General features: G+C 40.6%; 1 protein-coding gene across 1 annotated transcript; it reads right to left on the reverse strand.

The window, feature by feature from the left end:
* Window positions 1–3,014: 3,014 nt before the first annotated feature.
* Window positions 3,015–3,774, reverse strand: LOC147616964 (histone H2B.9-like). Its single transcript, XM_086776612.1, has one exon. The coding sequence runs from the start codon at window positions 3,718–3,720 to the stop codon at window positions 3,280–3,282; it is 441 nt and encodes a 146-aa protein (XP_086632738.1). The 5' UTR covers window positions 3,721–3,774; the 3' UTR covers window positions 3,015–3,279.
* Window positions 3,775–18,659: the final 14,885 nt, after the last annotated feature.

Genomic DNA, 18,659 nt, shown 5'->3' on the forward strand with positions numbered 1-18,659 from the left:
CCACGTTGCACTACATGTACTCGTCCCTCCTCTCACCTTACATCACTTACACACACTCACTAGCATGCATTAGAGAGAGAGAGAGATTAACAAGAGGATTAGCAAGATCAAGACTCTATTGCACAATGGGAGAGTCCTTGTATCATGAGAGATATTCACTTATATACATGGCCATTAGTGTTCACTCACTTAAATTATGGCCGATCGGGTACTTTAGGCTCATAAGAGGCCTTATGTTATTACAATGAGAGAGAGAGAGAGAGTGTGTGTGAAGAAATGGGCAAACAACAATGAGGATTACGAAACAGTTGAACGGAAGGCATTTGCAAAGCAAAGAAGGCAAAACATTCTTTATGACATTACCAATGATTACATAAAGAAAGTACAAAAGAAGAAGAAAGGCAATAAGCATTCGGAAGTAAGAAAGGTGATTAGTGAAATATTATCGTTAGAATTAGGCTTTTTTTCAACAACGTCCTAATGTAGCCTGTAAAGGTGAAAACCATAAGAGCAAAAGAAAATACTCATACGCATGTAAATCAAGAACACCATAGCCATAACATGTATATCCATATCATGTATAAATGAAAGTGACAAACAATATAGTGAAAGGGATATGGGCCTAAGCTATACCCAAGGAAGCCAAGAGATAACTCTCTCGTGAATGGTCATGAGCCAACTCCCAAGTGTGGTAGAACAAAAGTACTCCAAGCAATGACATAAGGTTAAGTGTAAATGATCCAAAAGTTCTCTTCCATGGGCTACCAACCCTATTATAGTCCTACCCCAAAACTATTCAAATTCCCAACATTCATAACTTCACGGCATTAAAATGGCCCTTCATTACAACCCATCCAGTCCTATAAGATTTTGTCCCCAAAATCACTAATCTCCCAAAAATAAAGTAGTCCATCTACTTAGATTCAATCTCCATCATGATGAGTAGATCTTCAAAGCTTCATATGCTATCACCTTTGGCCTCTTCCTTGGCTACAATTTCCTACACATACTCCAAAATAACCTCCAAGTAAAAGCCATAAACATACTCATGTCCTCAATATGTACTAATCCCTATACATCATCATAAAATTAAGCCATACGAGCATGTAATGGGCTAAAAATGCTATGTGTACCAACTAAGCATCATGCCAAACGATCCAATCATTGAAGACTCCCTAAATTAAGTGTGAAGACCATCAAAAGTGAAGGAATCAAAAATTCCAACAAGCTCCAAATTATTGAAAATCCCACAAATCATTCAATATCACCAAGAATAAGCCCATGCTCATGCACAAAAGCTACAAGCTTACACATGGACTCATCTTTGGGCAACCCTTACCACTTAATAAAGAATTCTTTAATGATTCGGTTTTTTAAACTTTATGTTTTCCTACCCAACACTTTTTCGAGAATGTATTATATCTCCCCCTCTTCATCCAAAGGAGGCAACTCATTACCACTTGAAGATCTTGTCCCACATACCTCTTGAAGTTAGATACATGAAACACATCATGCATTCTTGTAGTGTTGGGTGATTGAAGTTAGTAGACTCATCCCCCCACTCTCTTGATAATCATAAAGACCAATAATATCTATGTACCAACTTGTTGCTAAGTCTATTGTTGAGAGATGAAGATTTGGGTAACTTTAGGGGACATTCTCCCTCATTGAAGTCCTCATGCCTCCTATGTACATCAATATAAAACTCCATCCTCTCTTGTGCATTCTTCATGTTATCCTTGCATTGTTGCATCAATCCTTGTACACTCACTTTCTCTTCTTTTGCATGAAGATTGGCATCATCTTTTTTGAAGATCATTGAAGGCACATGCACCTTTCACCATAACTTTAAGGGTGGCATGTCAAAGCTTGAAGGAGTGGTATTGTTGTACCAAAATTCAGCCAAGTATAGCCATCTCTACCAAGTGGTTTGGGTGTCATTGCAATAATGCCTCAAGTAGGTCTCCAATCACTTACTAACTCTATGGTTGGCCATTCATTAGAGGGTCAAAAATGGTGCTTGAAGTAAGCTTAGTACCCATACCTTCAAACAAACTCTTCCAAGAAGAACCCGAAACTTTGGATCCAACCCATTTAAATTCAATTGAATGCCTAAAGGATGCCACATTTACCCACAACCATGACATTAGAAATGGTCATGGAAAGGATTGTACACATGAGAGATGAATTTATGAGTACTACCCGTAACCCAACATGGTTTCCTCTTCAGCCTCATGACATCAACATATCCCAATGCAACATCATGCTCCCCCAATGCATCACATGCCTACACTCTAGTCCTTAAGACTTAACAATAGAAATACTAAACTAAGATAATTCCCAAATCCTTCAAAAACATCAACAAATCTTAAATCTTGATTAAAATCATATATTACACCTATGTATAAATTATTAATATAAAAAAGCTACATTATACAAGAATTGCATACAAATTCTAATTTTTCCACCATAACTCTAATATCGAGAGAGTGTAAGAAAGTAAGCATTGCAAGTATCTTAAAAATTTACCAAGCATTGCAAGTATATATACCAAGTATCTTAAAAAGCACTATCTTCACCACACGGCACTAAAAGAAACAACACAAAATCACTAACATACTAAAATAGTAAGTTCCTCTTAAATGGTAGAATCACAAACGACACAGTTTCCCCCAATTTTTACCAAATTTTCCCAATAATTTGGGCACAGCCCAAAAAAATAACAATTAAAAACAATAAAGAATTCTTTAGTTAACAATACTTTTTCTGAAGAATTAAAGAAATTGACAGGTCTGAAGAAATACAGTTGGAGTCCTAATGTAAAACTTTTTCCCAATAATTTGGTCACAACCCAAAAAAAAACAATTAAAAACAGAAAAGAAGTTTCTTTAGTTAACAATACTTTTCCTTTCTGGAGAATTAAAGAAGTTGACAATACTTTTCTTTAGTTAACAATACTTTTCCTTTCTGAAGAATTAAAGAAGTTGACAATACTTTTCTTTAGTTAACATTACTTTTTCCTTTCTGAAGAATTAAAGAAGTTGACAGGTCTGAAGAAATACAGTTGGAGTCCTAATGTAAAACTTCTTCGGCACACTACTGTGGGAAAATATTAAGGCTTAATTCAACCGATAATTAGAACCGCCTTTACTTCAGGCAACAGGCACATACCAGAGTGTCACAGCAGAGAAACACGTAGAGAGTCGCTGAAAAGACCTCAAAGCGATGGTGGTGTTTAAAAACACCGTAAAATTGGAAGAAAGGCGGACTTTGGCCTGCTCAAGCGCTGGTGAACTTGGTGACCGCTTTGGTACCCTCAGACACAGCATGCTTGGCGAGCTCTCCAGGCAAGATAAGGCGGACGGCCGTCTGGATCTCCCGACTAGTAATGGTGGGCTTCTTGTTGTAGCGGGCGAGGCGGGCGGCCTCCTGGGCAAGCTTCTCAAAAATGTCGTTGATGAAGGAATTCATGATGCCCATGGCCTTGGAGGAGATGCCAGTGTCCGGGTGCACCTGCTTGAGCACCTTGAAGATGTAGATCTTGTAGGTCTCCACGCTCTTCTTGGCCTTCTTCTTCTTCTTCTCGCCGCCCTCTTTGGCGGCGGCGGGCTTTTTCTCGGCGGCGGGCTTCTTCCCGGCGGGCTTCTTCCCGGCCTTAGTGGTCTTGAGGGCCTTCTGCTCGGCCTCCGCTGGGGCAGCTTCCTTGGACTTGGGCGCCATTGATTCTACACTTAATCAAGCTTATGAAAACTAACACAGTGTTAACGCAGAGAATACGATGATCAACAACGATGCTCGCTTCTGCTTTTATACCAACCGTTTTGCCGTCGTCCAATCGTTTCGTAGCGTGCAGATCGCCAGCTCATCACTTTACCACCGTCCGATCTCTTTCCATCCAACAGCACAGCTCGCCTAATTTTCCCTCCTGAATTTCAAAACGCACCTAGCGTATCACAAAAAACAAGATAAGACTCCCCATAAACCTCATATTTAACTTCATATCCACCGATGGAGGAGTGCCTTATGTAGATAGCTTTGCATCAACCTCCATGGGGGGTGCAATCAGCCATGGCAAATGCCCCACAAACTCATATAAAACTTCATATCCCTCAATGGAGAAGTGCCTTATGTAGACAACTTTATGTAACCTCCATGGGGGCGCACTCATCCATGGCAAATGCCTTTAATAGCTCGTGTTCAAGTCATAATAAGTGGCGTTTTATTACTTCGTCTTAGAGCCATAAATGCAACTTCCCATGTGAGTGCACTAGCTCGTCTGTTGCGTCCTCACTATGTTATTATATCATAAAATGTGAATGGGGAAGAAGCTGATGAACTACAATCAAACCTATTTGGCAAGCATCCATCAAGCAACAAGCTAGATTTAATAGAACACAAAACAAAAGGGTAGGTAGAAGAAAGAGAGCTTGCAAGTATTCTATTGCAAGGGAATGAGAGTGTAATGCTCAATGTCAAATTGACTTACATATAAATTACTAGCTTTCACACTAGGCTAGACAAAACATAAAAATAGTCTGAGGCTACTAGTTCTAGTCATAAGGTCGATTTATAAAGTCCAACAATGTGGGTAAGATGGCAAGCGCCTTCAAGCGGGTGAAACCATGTTAACCTATGGAAGTGGTTAACATGCCCCCCCTTCTTAATGGTCACTACATCCTAGCATCACTAGGCTTGAGTGGTGTGGAGAGGTGTAAGCTATTACTCACAAAGACCAAGAACTCTCTCTCTCTCTCTCTCTCTCTCTCTCTCTCTCTCTCTCTCTCTCTCTCTCAACTTATACACACACACACACACACACCAAGATGAAAGCACTCTCTCTCTCAACTTATACACAAAAATAACTCCCTCTCTCAACTTATACACAAAAATAACTCCCTCTCTCAACCTCTTGTACCACTATTAAGAGGTAGTAAACTCACACATAGAAGTTGCTAATCACTACTTATGCCATTCACAATGGGATTATTAGCAAGCAAAGAACGCACTAAAAAGGACTCACATGTGTGCCACCCACTAATGAGAGTGATTAGTGATTAATGCACTCACAAATACCCACACACAAAGATGCCCTCTTTAAAATTCACAAGAGGGAGAGGAGATCTCCCAAGAAGGAGAGATCTGATATAAACATAAAATTAGGGTTTGCACAATACAACACCCACACAAAGGGATCAACACAAGTTGAGATGATTAGGCTTAAGCTAAACTCCCACATAATGATGTCATCTTTAAAACTCCCAAGAAGGAGAGCTCTGATTGTTGGTGGACTATGGTTATCTCCAACATTTATCCCATTTATTGCACTATTTATGCAACATATTTATCTAATGTATTTTACTTAGTCATGGGTATTTTTCCCCACATTTTTTGGCACTTTCCCCAGGCTCGTAGGTATTCTTTACCAGTCGGGTTTCTTCTACTGGCTGACTTGGCTATTTGTGATGTATATTAGAACCTCATTAGAACATGCTTTTTGACATTTAATTCATTCATCATTTTGCTCAAGTGTTGGATCATTGTTAGTTGCTCCAAGTCTCTCCTCTGCTTTTGTTTGCTGCCTTCAACCATTCTCTCATGGTATCAGAGCGTTGTGGTTCTCAGACCCTTCTACACTCGACAAGAAGACTATCACCATCCCCAGTGTTTTCTTTTTTCTAGCCCTCCCTGTAGAGGAGGCAATTTCTCAGACCCTTCTACACTTGACAAGAAGACTATCACCATCCCCAGTGTTTTCTTTTTTCTAGCCCTCCCTCCCTGTAGAGGAGGCAATTTCTTTTTAAAAAAATAAAATTTGTTTCCCTGATTTTTGCAGTTCATCCCTACCACCGCGAACTAACGATAGCATTGTGCACTTGCTCCATTAGCCTCTCCCTCCCTTACTTCATCGCGCATTGGGTCAGCTCCCATCTGCACCCATGTGCATTGATATCTAGAAGGAGTATAGTTCTACAAGGAGTATAGTTCTACAAGGTGCATTGATATCTAGAAGGAGTATAGTTCTACACCCTTCTTTCACCTCACCTATCGTTTAGAAGGAGTGGGCAGCCCCGGGTACCTACTTGCAGCCTTTCTATGCTGTAGAATAAGAGGAGGATTCCATGGCTTCTACATCAACTTTCATCTCTTCATCTATTCCCCAATTTCGGAATCCATTCTAGACTCCCTTGATTGGTCTTTTCAAATGAAGACTTTACTTCGTATCATCATTGGCTCCTAGATGGGACCAACTCCCTTGATTAGTCCTTTCAAATGAAGACTTTACTTCGTATCATCATTGGCTATGACGTATTGTTATTGGGGCTGCCCTACGTTGAGCCAATTGTGCGATTTCTCCTCAGGCTGAGATTGACGCTTGGCTTTATAAGGATGCTCAAGTACATGGTTCATCATCTTCAACATTAAACCATCTATTGCTTGTCAATTTGATAACAATTATGATGAGATCGCATAAGATTTGTGGGATGCCATTCATCAAAGGTGGTATTATAGAGAGAACTCTACTCTGAAGATTGCCTTGGAGAATCAACTTGTGCCAACTTATCATGGAATCCATCAAGGAGTTTATTATCATCTAGAAGAAATTGGTCTCTTTGGGGAGCAAGGCTACTGATGAAGACTTTGTTCATCAGCTCCTTGCCAAATTTCCCAAAGCTTTCTAATCTTTTTGTGATATAATTTCACTTCTTTCCTCTACTCCCGATCTACATACTATTGTTGGCATGCTTCGGGATAGAGCTGCGAGGAATAAAAAAAGGCAAGGTGCTTTTGAGACCCTTCTTCAGGTCAAGGGTAAAGGCAAATGGCAATTTAAGGGTTCCACCAACAACAAAATTAACTCTAAACCTACTAATATTCATGCTCATAAGGATCATACTTACCATTATTGTGGTCACAAAGGTCACATTTAACTTGACTATCACAAGAAGAAGAGAGAAGGTGGTTCTGTAAAGAAGCCCACCAATTAAACCTCTCCATCTACTAACCAATCCCAGAGATCCTCTTCCACCAAAGGAGACTATTCATTGGCATTGAGGAGCTTCCACAAACTTACCTATTCCTACTACCTCACGTCTTACGGATTGGGTTACAGTGGGTGCACTACTCACATAACTCATGACAAGTCCATTCTGCATGATATTCGGCCTAGCTCTTTGAAGGTGTCCATTAGTGATGCTTCCAACTTTGAGGCCTCTTATGTGGTAAACATGTAACTTAACTCTTCTCTTGGCCAGCCTTTTACCATGTGAGATGTGCTTTATAATCCCAAGCTCTCTAGCAATCTGCTTTTAGTGTTTCGGATTGCAGAGAAAGGATATAACGTGTACTTTGATAGTTTAATTCTTGGGGTCATTGACACCAGCACCTTGCATATTGTTACTATAGGTGTATAGGAAGGCAATCTTTATAGGTTGATGGAATTTGGTGGTTGTTTGAATGAGTCACAGTCTCATTTTCTACAACTTCTTCAAATTTGTCATGCTTTGGTAGCTCAAGTGGATACAGTGTTGTGGCTCACTCGTTCTACAAGTACTTGAACTATGCTTCTCTTTAGCAGCAACTCACTTCTCAACAAATGATTGAGGACCTTACAGAGCTAAAAACCTCCCACTCCATTTGTGTAGCTTCTTTGCATGGCAAGAAACATAGAGAGCCTTTCCCTCTCATGAGTCTACTCATTGGGCTTCCCACATCCTAGAGCTTATACATATGGACTTGTGTGGTCCCATGCAGACTATTGCCCAAGGTAGTGCCAAGTACTTCATGCTTATTATTGATTATTTCTCACGTAAATTTTGGGTGTATCTCTTGGTGGAAAAATCTCAAGCTTTCTCCCTCTTTCAAGAGTGGGTGGCTCTGGTCGAGAATACGACCACATAGAAGGTTTGACAAGTCCGTTTGGACAATGGAGGAGGACTCGTATCCAAAGCCTTCCACAACTTTTGTTCGTAGAAAGGTATTGGCCGTCAGTTCTCCACACTTAGCACTTCAGAAGAAAATGGTGTGGTTAAATGCAAAAACATGATTGTTCCTCATAGGAGATGGTTTATACCATGCTTTCTTCTTCCAATCTTCCTCCCTCTTTTTGGGGAGAAGCTATGACCATCATCAACTGTTCTCCCACAAAGGCGGTTGCTAATATGACATTAGAGAGGCTTTTACACGATATAAACCTTCAGTTTCACATCTCAAAGTTTTTGTTTCATATCCTTGATTTTGCCTAGTCCAAATTTGATCCCAAATCCAAGAAGTACAAATTCCTTGGTTATATCTCTCAATCCAAAGCTTACAGATTATGGGATTTGGAGAATAATTCCCTAGTGATTTCTCACGATGTTCCCTTTGTTGAACCCTTTGATCATTCTTGGTCTTATCCAGAGCTTACCATATAGGTTCCTCGTCATCCTACTTCTTCATCTTCTTCCCCAACCCCCAACCCCCAACCCCTTAGCTTCTCCACCCCAAGTTTCCCTACCCTCAACTTCTCCTACTCCTCCTGCTTTTATGCGATGGAGGATTACCCCCGGGAATCCTTGATGGGCTGGAAGTCACTGTTTGTGACTCTTATCTCCTCTTTCTTTTGTGTGATGTGGAGGATGACTCTCATCTCTCTGATGTTAATCTTCACATCAGCCTGCTAGCTTCTCAGTATCACCTTTGATATGCGCACGAAGATTACAATAGCTTTGTCTCATTCCTATAACCTCGCATTTGAGTAAAGTGGCGCTTTGGAAGGCTTTCGTGCCATGGAAAGGATGCAGGGAACAACCCACTATCGTGGGGCTTTCCCAACCAAGGATGGGTTTAGAATACACATGGGTTAGTTGTATGGTTGGGAATTTGGTCTTGTAGAATTGTACTTGTAATGTTGATTCCTTTCTATTGTTACTTCTTGTTGAACCTTTAAAAAATTTTCAAAATCATCGTGATAGTTCATTTTCAGATAGCCATACCTTAAACACCGGGTCAAACTCAGTGTCACTAAGCTCATCATCCTCGTCATGGTTTGATTCTTAAATATATGCATCCTCCTCATCGGGTCAGACTTAGTGTCACTAAGCTCATCATCATCCTCACGGTTTGATTCTTAAATATGTGCATCCTCCTCTAGTGTATGAGGTAAACAACGATTTGAGTGCATCCTCTGTGATATGGCATGGGTACTACATGCAAGTGAGCTAAGTAGCTACCGTTTAGTAGGCTAAGTTGTCAAGTAAATGGCCCACCATGCTCCAAAAGGGACAAGGAGTTGGTTACATTATTTCATAGAACGATGGTGTAGGTGTGTAATCTCTCTCCCTCCTCCCCCTGCTCTCTACGAGCTCTTCATGTGCGTTCCTTACTTGATAGGGTCCTCCCACTAGGTAAATTACACTCATGTCATGTCGTTGTGGGGTCTTTCCTACCATGGACTACATGCGTCCTATCCTAGAGTGCAAAATAAGTTCTACTGTGCCAGCATAAGTAGGATGCTACATATATAACATGCGAGTAAGTTTGGAAAAGAGGAATGCTCAGCTCCACTTATCTTGACAATCTGAATCCAAGATAGGGTCACTCGTATCAGTCCATGCTACTCAAGGCTTGTTGTGATAGAGATGTACATTTATTCTCTCTTTTTGTGGTACCTATGTGCTCTTTCTCATCGTCTTTTTTAATTTTTATTTATTAGTTGTATTTTTATCGATGCTATACTATTGTATATATTGCTACAAGCTATATTGTCATGGGGCTAGCTTTTCCCAACAAGCTCCCTCCCAATATGGACATGAAATTTGTCAGGGAGCAAAACATGGGGGTAAAAGTGATGATATTAGCATAAATCCCCTCTTCCTACACTTCTTGACATACCTTGACTTCGCAAAGGTATTGTAGGTTTTATGTAACTATCCTTTCCAACTTTGCACCATTAGTGTTTGTTTGTGGTTAGGAACGCCCTTTGTTGCTTGTTATAGCATATCAATCTCCGAATTTAAGGGAGGTAAGGGGCTTTCATAAGATCGGATGGAGCTTATGGGTTCTTTCTTATAGATGAGCATTGGAGATGACACTTGTGGCAATGTAATTGCTATTTGCATAGTGGGTCACATTTGGAAAACCAATGGGGTTTGGGCTTGGATAACCAACAAGGGTTTTGTAACATCTTGTGAAGTAGAAGCTTCCCCATCATCCTCCTCATGGTTTTATTCTTAAATATATGCATCCTCCTCACCGGGTTAGACTCAGTGTCACTAAGCTCATCATCATCCTCACGGTTTGATTTTTAAATATATGCATCCTCTAGTGTATGAGGTAAACAACAGTTTGAGTGCATCCTCTGTGATATGGCATGGGTACTACATGCAAGTGAGCTAAGTAGCTACTGTTAGTAGTTTAAGTTGTCAAGGAAGTGGCCCACCATGCTCCAAAAGGGACAAGGAGTTGGTTACATTATTTCATAGAATGATGGTGTAAGTGTGTAAGCTCTCTCCCTCCTCCCCCTGCTCTCTATGAGCTCTTCATGTGCGTTCCTTACTTGATAGGGTCCTTCCACTAGGTAAATTACACTCATGTCATCATGTAATTGTGGGGTCTTTCCTACCATGGACTACAGGAGTCTTATCCCATAGCACAAAATAAGTTCTACAGTGCTAGCATAAGTAGGATGCTACATATATAACATGCGAGTAGGTTTGGAAAGGAGGAATGCTTAGCTCCCCTTATCCTAACACTCGTATCAGTCCATGCTACTCAAGGCTTGTAGTAATGATAGAGATGTACATTCATTCTCTCTTTTTGGTATGTACTCTTTCTCATTCTTTTTTAATTTTTATTTATTAGTCGTATTTTTATCGATGCTATACTGTTGTATATATTTCTACAAGTTATATTGTCATGGGGCTAGCTTTTCCCAACAAGCTCCCTCCCAGTATGGACATGAAATTTGTCAGGGAGCAAAACATGGGGGTAAAAGTGATGATATTAGCATAAATCCCCTCTTCCTACACTTCTTAACATACCTTGACTTCGCAAAGGTATTGTAGGTTTTATGTAACTATCCTTTCCAACTTTGCTCCATTAGTGTTTGTTCGTGGTGGTTAGGAACGCCCTTTGTTGCTTGTTATAGCATATCAATCTCCAAATTTAAGGGAGGTATCATAAGATCGGATGGAGCTTATAGGTTCTTTCTTATAGATGAGCATTGGAGATGACACTTGTGGCAAGGTAATTGTTATTTGCATAGTGGGTCACATTTGGAAAACCAATGGGGTTTGGGCTTGGATAACCAACAAGGGTTTTGTAACATCTTGTGAAGTAGACGCTTCCCCATCAATCACCCTACCTCTTGAGATAGAGTTTCTCTTAGGGATCCAGACTTGTCTGGGTGATGGTGGTGAAGGTTCATCTACAATAGTCTTCCCTTTTTTTGAATTTGAGCTTATGAAGCTTTTGTTCACCACCGAGGGGAGTGGTGGTATACATCTTTGTTTTCGGATCCAAATACAATAGCTACCCTCATAGTAGCCTTGATCTTCCAATAAGAATTTAGGTATCCATTTTGGGATAACCTATAGTTTGGACTTTCTATGCCAATTATTTTGTTGAGGCCTCCTTTGTTGGTTGGTTGAGGTGGTATGAATAGAGAAATATTGGGAACCCATTTCAAGGTAGATTTGGGTTGCCACTTTTTAGCATGTTATATTGGTTGGTCCTTTTGACATAGAGGTGTTAGCCACGTGGAGAGAAAAGAATCAAGAGTTCTTTGAATAGTAGATGATGAGGTGGAGGGGGATTCTTTAGATTCGTTGATGTGTTGAAGCTTCCTTCTCATTGGCGACTTTTGATAAGAGTGAGAGGTGGCAGGGGGTTATGAGTACAATGTCCAGCAATGGGGTTTAAGGCTTCACCCACAGAGACCTGCCCCATTGACCAGTCAATCATACATCTTACAGCCTTCATCCATGTGCAACCAAGTAGCACTGGTTCAGGTAATGTTCTTGCAGGCATAACCAGGAAGTCTCCCACTAGGTGCTTGTTCTCACACTATGTTTCAATTTGTAGTAGCCCATTCATTATGTCTCTGTGTTATTCTTTGTAATGTGTTAAATAAGAGTGTTGTGTCTCTGTTTTAATAAACATGTTGTGCACCTGAAAGAGAGTGAGAGATTTACGTAGCGGAGTGAGAGCAGAGTGAGAGTGTGTGAATAATCATAACATAAGGAGATAAGAGTACATACTATAGGGGAAATTTCTCTCCTACTATAACATACAATGGTTAGTCCATAGTGTAAACTTGACTACATGAGCCATTATTAAAACTATACCATAACTCCTGTACAACAAAGTGGTAGTCACATAGCCTGTAAACCACTAGTGGCATATCACCTAAAATCTCACAAACCATGCTAGTGGCATAAGTGTAGAAGTTATCACCTAGGCAAGTCATCAATGTCTGCATTACTAGTTGAGCTTAATATCTCAACACTCCCTCTTGAGCTTAGCTCCACAGTACACTTCAAGAAAGCTCCTAAACTTGTGGAGCTTCTTCATACTCAAAGCCTTCATGAATATGTTTTCCACTTGTTCTTCTATGCTAATATAAACCAACACCATATTGCCTACTAGAACCTTCTCCCTGACAAAATTATAATGCACCCCTATCTAGGGGCTTGCATAATATCCAGGGGCTTGCATAATATCACCAAGTACCTTTTAAAACCAACCTTCTCCCTGACAAAATTATAATGCACCCCTATCTAGGGGCTTGCATAATATCACCAAGTACCATTTAAAACCAACCTATCGCATAAGTTGCCATAGAAGTTCCCTTGCACTGTGCCTCTATACTCGACAAGGCAAGTGTTGGGATGTTTCTTACTACTCTAACACATAGTAGCACTCCCGAAAGAAAACACAAAGCTACTGGTAGATCTCCTATTTGAGACACTACTAGCCCAATCAACATCTATATACCCACGTAGATGTATCTCTCTTCCAGCCTTATAAAAAGTCCATAATCAACAATTGACTTTATGTAAACATCTAGCCATATCACATACAAGTGTGGCTTTGTGGGGGTCTGTATAAACTGACTCACAAGTCTAACAACATAGCTCAAATATGGTCTAGTAATGGTCATGTAGATCAAGCTACCCACCACCACTATGCACCTATACATAGTGGGGTCCTCTAAAAGCTCACATGTATTTAGAGAAAGCTTAGTGCTATAATTTAATGGCACTTAAATATGCTTATCATTTATTATACCATATGTCCTTTTCTCCACAGTAGCCCATTATATAGAAGCACCTTTACCATGGAACCCAGTTCCAATTATTCTCTATTTGGATGAGGAATAGATCTCGTACCCTAAAATAGGGGGTTTTACATAACCACCTCCTTATGTCCTCTTGCTAAGTGAATACATAGAATATATGCTAAGGATGGCATTCAAAATGGAAAGGGGGATTACGACCAACATAACACCTAGAGGCTCAAAGGAGTTGGGCAAAATCAAACCAATCCACATCTCAAGGATGATGACAAAATTTAATAAAACTAGAGATCATATTTAATACTTAGAGAAGTTTGATCAAATTTATGAGACCATAGGACAAATTGACGATCCCACCAAGATCTTTTTGTTTGGACTTTGCCTTAAAAGCAAAGCAAGCTAGTGGTTTAGGCCACTAGAACCACTTGTTGAAAAGGCCAACCATGAGGTCTTAAGAGACACTTTCACTGTGGGATTCTCACCCAGTGGAGCTTAATGGAGCCCTATCACACAGATATATAACCTCAAGTAATAGGAGGAGAGATAAACAACATGGAGCTAAGTATCTCTACATGAAAGATGTAGCACTCTTGTGAAAGACTAGATGATCTATCACTCATGCATCGATTCATCAATTGATGATCGATCAATTTATGATTGGTCTTAAGAGCAAGAGGCTTCATGACCATCTCTACAAGTCTAGACACCCAAACTCCTCTTTGTCGTCGTCGATGGCGGTGGGAACTTTACACGTGAAACTACAAAAAAACATCTCATGATGTGAACTACTTCCTACTATTTCATGGCACTACTTCCTACTATTTCATGGCGTCAACCACTCCCGCAAATCAGCATCGCAAATCACGGGATTACCTTGCTAAAAATAGGTCACCTTATCCTGATATCTCTGACACCACGGGTCTGAAAAAATTGTAATCCGTGAACTAGCAGAAAAGGCTTCACGATGTGAACGTTCTAGATTTCACGACATGAACGTTTTTTGTGCATCTCACAGCGTGAACGGCATATTTTTTCATGGCGTGAACGGTTTACCATTTCACAACGTGAACTGTTTCTGTAGTTTCATGACATAACCAGATCTAGTTCACGAACCTACTATAGTCAGATTAAGGTTAGGGAAGTGCTTGAGACTAGTAAAATTAGAACAAGGTAACATTGATTTCTGAGTCTGAAGTAATTATTGGAGCACGTGAAAGTACATAAATTAGTTCATGACGTGAACGGTTTACCATTTCACGATGTGAATGATTCTTTGACATCTCACGCCATGAATTGTTATCTGCAGTCTCACGGCCTTAGAAAACAAATAGATAGTACCTTACCAAAATTCAATTATTGGAGTAGCAACTTAGCTTATCAAATCACATTCACATGCACTTGAGGTCTGGAAAGCTCATCAGAGATGACCTCACTCTTGCACAACAGTATATCAAATCACCCAAGATCTTCTTATCAAAAGAGTGTTGGTTTAGGCCACTCAATGAGCACTCAATTGAGTGTCTTAATTAAGGAATCTAACCTCCGTCGAGACAAGTAGTGAAGAATCCATGGAAGAAGGGCTATGATTCTTTAGGTTTGGAGAAGAGGAGAAACCACCCTCCCCTACAAGATATAGTGGTATCATAGATATAGCCCAGGGATTTTTTGGTCTCTAAACCAGCAACAATGAGAAAGCGCAATCTACATGCACGGGTTCGTCACAACCAGGCAAGAATTACCAATCCAACCTTCATGTTCTAGGCTGTCTAACACTAGCACCCCCAGAATGAGAAGAGACCTGGAAAGCACAGCCATGACAGGTCAAGTATTCTTCCCAACCTTAGAGGAAGTGGAATTAGATTTGAAAAGGATTGAAGTAGAACGGCAACTACAAGAATTGAGCTTAAGGAAACAAGAGCTCGGTACTCGAAGGGCTAGGGCTGAACAAAAGGAAATGGGAAATGTGAACCTATTTCATCACGTGGCAAAGAACCAAAAATGGTTATGGGCAAGAGTGAGGGAGAAATTCCAAACTAAGAGCCCATCAATGAAGAGCCAAGAGTGGAGGAAGGGTTTGTGACGAGGGAAACTGTTGAAGTAGAGAATCGCCTGTACACCCAGAAGGACATCGAGCAAATGATCAATCATCCCATGTTCTTATAGGACATGGAGCTCTTGATTCTATAAAGGTGTACGTATAGAGGCTGCTAATGATGAGCCAGTCTAGAATGAAGTGGCCGGACTAACCTATAGACCAGAAATGCCTAGAAGAGCCAATGTTGGAAGAGGACGAGGTCTAGGTAGGGGGGAAGTAGCTCCTCAAAGACCAAGGGCGGATCCAAATGTCGATCTTAATGCGGCCATAAGGATAGATTTGTTCAATATGGCTATGGAAATGGACCGAGGAATGGTCAAGGAACTAGGCACTGCTCTATAATCCAAACCATCCCAAATGAAGCCACACATCATTTCAAAGCTCATACAAAAGTTCTCAGGGGATGGAAACCCGATCCAACATGTGGAGATCTTTGAGTCCACATGCGAAACCTGCAGGCCAGTAAGTGATGTAACCATGATTCATGCCTTCTTCACTGACCCTAGATGGAAAAGCTCATCAATGGTTTCAAACCCTCAAGCCAGAAGAGAAGATCAATTTCACTTGGCTCAAGAATGTCTTTGTGCGCCAAGCTTTGCCCGAAGTGGCAACAAATAGATTCATGTGGCACAGTTGTATAACATCAAACAAAAAGAAATTGGGTCTATGCGAGACTATGTGTCCCGACTAAAGCACTTAAATTCAAGATGCAAACTACGGGAGAGGCTAACTGATGTGATCAGTTATTGCCATGCTTTCGGAGAGGAGTCCGAGACCACAAAATTTATGATTATCTAGTATTTATTAGCCAGACCGGCTACTCTAGATGCATGTTATAATCTGGCAATTGAATATGAAGACAATATGTTAGAATTGCCACAACCTGAAGATGTTAAAATATCATCGCGGTAGCAACAACTTCACAAGTCTCGAGTCACCAAGAAACAGGAACTCAGAGCAAACAAGTTGGGAACTCAGAGCAAACAAGTTGGGAACATGACTGTGGACGAACTCAATAATGCCATACTATACAAATTGAAGGTGAAGGATCGAAGAGAAACATTTGGGCATGGGTATACCCATATTTACCCTCGTAGAGATTTGGTATGGTGTTCTATGTGTAGATTGAATCACACTACCACTGAATGCCCACAGTTAAGAGAAAGGCCATTACTCTATTGTGCTCATTGTGTAAAATTAGGGAATCATGATACCTCCATGTGCAGGTATCCAAGGTTCCAAATTGTAGCACAACTATCAGCACCTAGAGCACCACTAGCTTTACCAGCACCACCCGGGCAAATCACTGCAGCTGCAAGACAACCAAACCCTTCCTATTTACTTAGGGGGATGTTTCGAATACAGGACACTTCACCTCTGTCGTCGCCACCTGTTCTACCACCATAGGCTAAAATGAACCAAGTATTGGTTGAGAAGCCATCTGAGGATATTGAAATGGTGTGTGGGGTAGAAATCGGTGGTGATTATTATGAGGAAGCTGCGGAGATTACACCATAATTTTATATCTTACAGAATAACATGCTAATACCTGTGTTTCAAACCACGGTACAGTGGAAAGGTAAGGACATAAACACAAATATGAGGAGAGGGCCACTACAATGTTTTGGTTGCGGTGGACCTCATCGAATCACTAAATGTCCTAATAAGAATGCGGTTCATACGCATCAAACTCAACAATTGACTGCACCACCTAATGACATGCTAGTACTTACTTGTACTAAATGTGGGATTGATCATTTGATCAAAGATTACCCATACCGCGCAAGTGGTTCTGCTTCCACTTCTAACTAGGCCACCGTCCAGACCCTAAGTGTGCAACCTTGAAACATCACGCCACTGAATGTCCTAACACGAGCCCAAGCCCAACTAGGGGAAAAAGGGAAGAACCCAGCAAATGCCACCACTTCTAGAACTGGTAAGAGAATGAGGGTGAAAAAAGTATGTAAAGGTGACACCAAGGTCACAATTCAAGATGGATCTGAAGAAGATACTATCAACATCATCAGATCCACTCAATTAAGAGAAGAGAGGGATCAAGTGCTAAAACCCAATGAGCCTAACCAAGAGGCGCAAGGGGAAAGACCATCAACCCCTAAAGGAGTTGGTGAATACCCAAATGCTGAAAAGGAGATAAGAAAACTTGAAGAAGCCAAGGCCCTAGTAGAAGAGTGTCAATGACTTCATGAAGCCAAATTATGGGCTAATCGAGCTACGGATACAATGTATCCAAGAAACGAATCTACAAGGAAAAGAGAATTGGATGTATATACTCCAATTCCAGAAGAGTTGGAAGAGGGATCTCAAGGAAACCTGATGTCAAGAATGTTTGAGGAGGTTGCGCAGGATGAGTCCATTCATTCATTCCCTACTAAGAATGGAAATGAGATGCACACATGGAAGGAGCCCTCATTTTCCAGAGAGCCCAGAGACATAGGCAGTCTCGCAGCTGTACTGTCCACTTCCATGCAAATGCCATTGGGACAAATGCTACACAGTTCACCAACATTGTGGGTAGACATAAAAGAATGGGTAGGGGGCGGACTAAAGCCAGCAGAAAATGCAAAGGAGATTTAGTCACCTCTAGCAGAAAGAAACTTAAAACGCGTAAGGGAAAGAACGCCTAGATTCATCAAAATACAGATTAATCAATTGGGGGCATTATTACAAAAGTGATGACACTAATGCTACAATCCCAATTCATCGTAATGGATACCCAAAGTTTTATGGGACGTGTAGGCTATTACATGCAATTTATCCTCTTTTATGTCGAGATTACACATCGCTTGTACAAGCTTCTGATCATATTTGAGTGGACAGAAGAATGCCAACAAGCCTATGATACGCTAAAGCAAGCTTTGGCTATAGAGTTCCCATATTACAAGTGCCAGAATAAGATGTTATCTTCCATGTGCATATTGATGCTTCTAACTTTGCCATTAGATGCATCTTAGCTCAGCTAGGTGAACATAAACTAGACTATCCTATTAGTTTTGCAAGTCAACACAAATGGACAAGGCTGAGATGAATTATATTATCATAGAGCATAAAGGTTTAGGAATGGTATATGCCATGAAGAAATTCTGACATTACCTTTTAGCTAATAAATTTGTTTTCTTCATTGATCATCAAGCCTTGCTATACCTTGTCAATAAACCTTGCTCCACAAGGAGAATCACTACGTGGTTGTTGATTCTTCTTAAATTTGACTTCATAGTGGTTGTAAGACCTTGCAAAAAGCATGTCATGGGGGCTGAGCATTATCTCGCGTGG

Source organism: Cibotium barometz, chromosome 37 (assembly GCF_041138505.1).
Source record: "Cibotium barometz isolate CiBa-2024 chromosome 37, ASM4113850v1, whole genome shotgun sequence".
Taxonomy (NCBI): domain Eukaryota; kingdom Viridiplantae; phylum Streptophyta; class Polypodiopsida; order Cyatheales; family Cibotiaceae; genus Cibotium; species Cibotium barometz.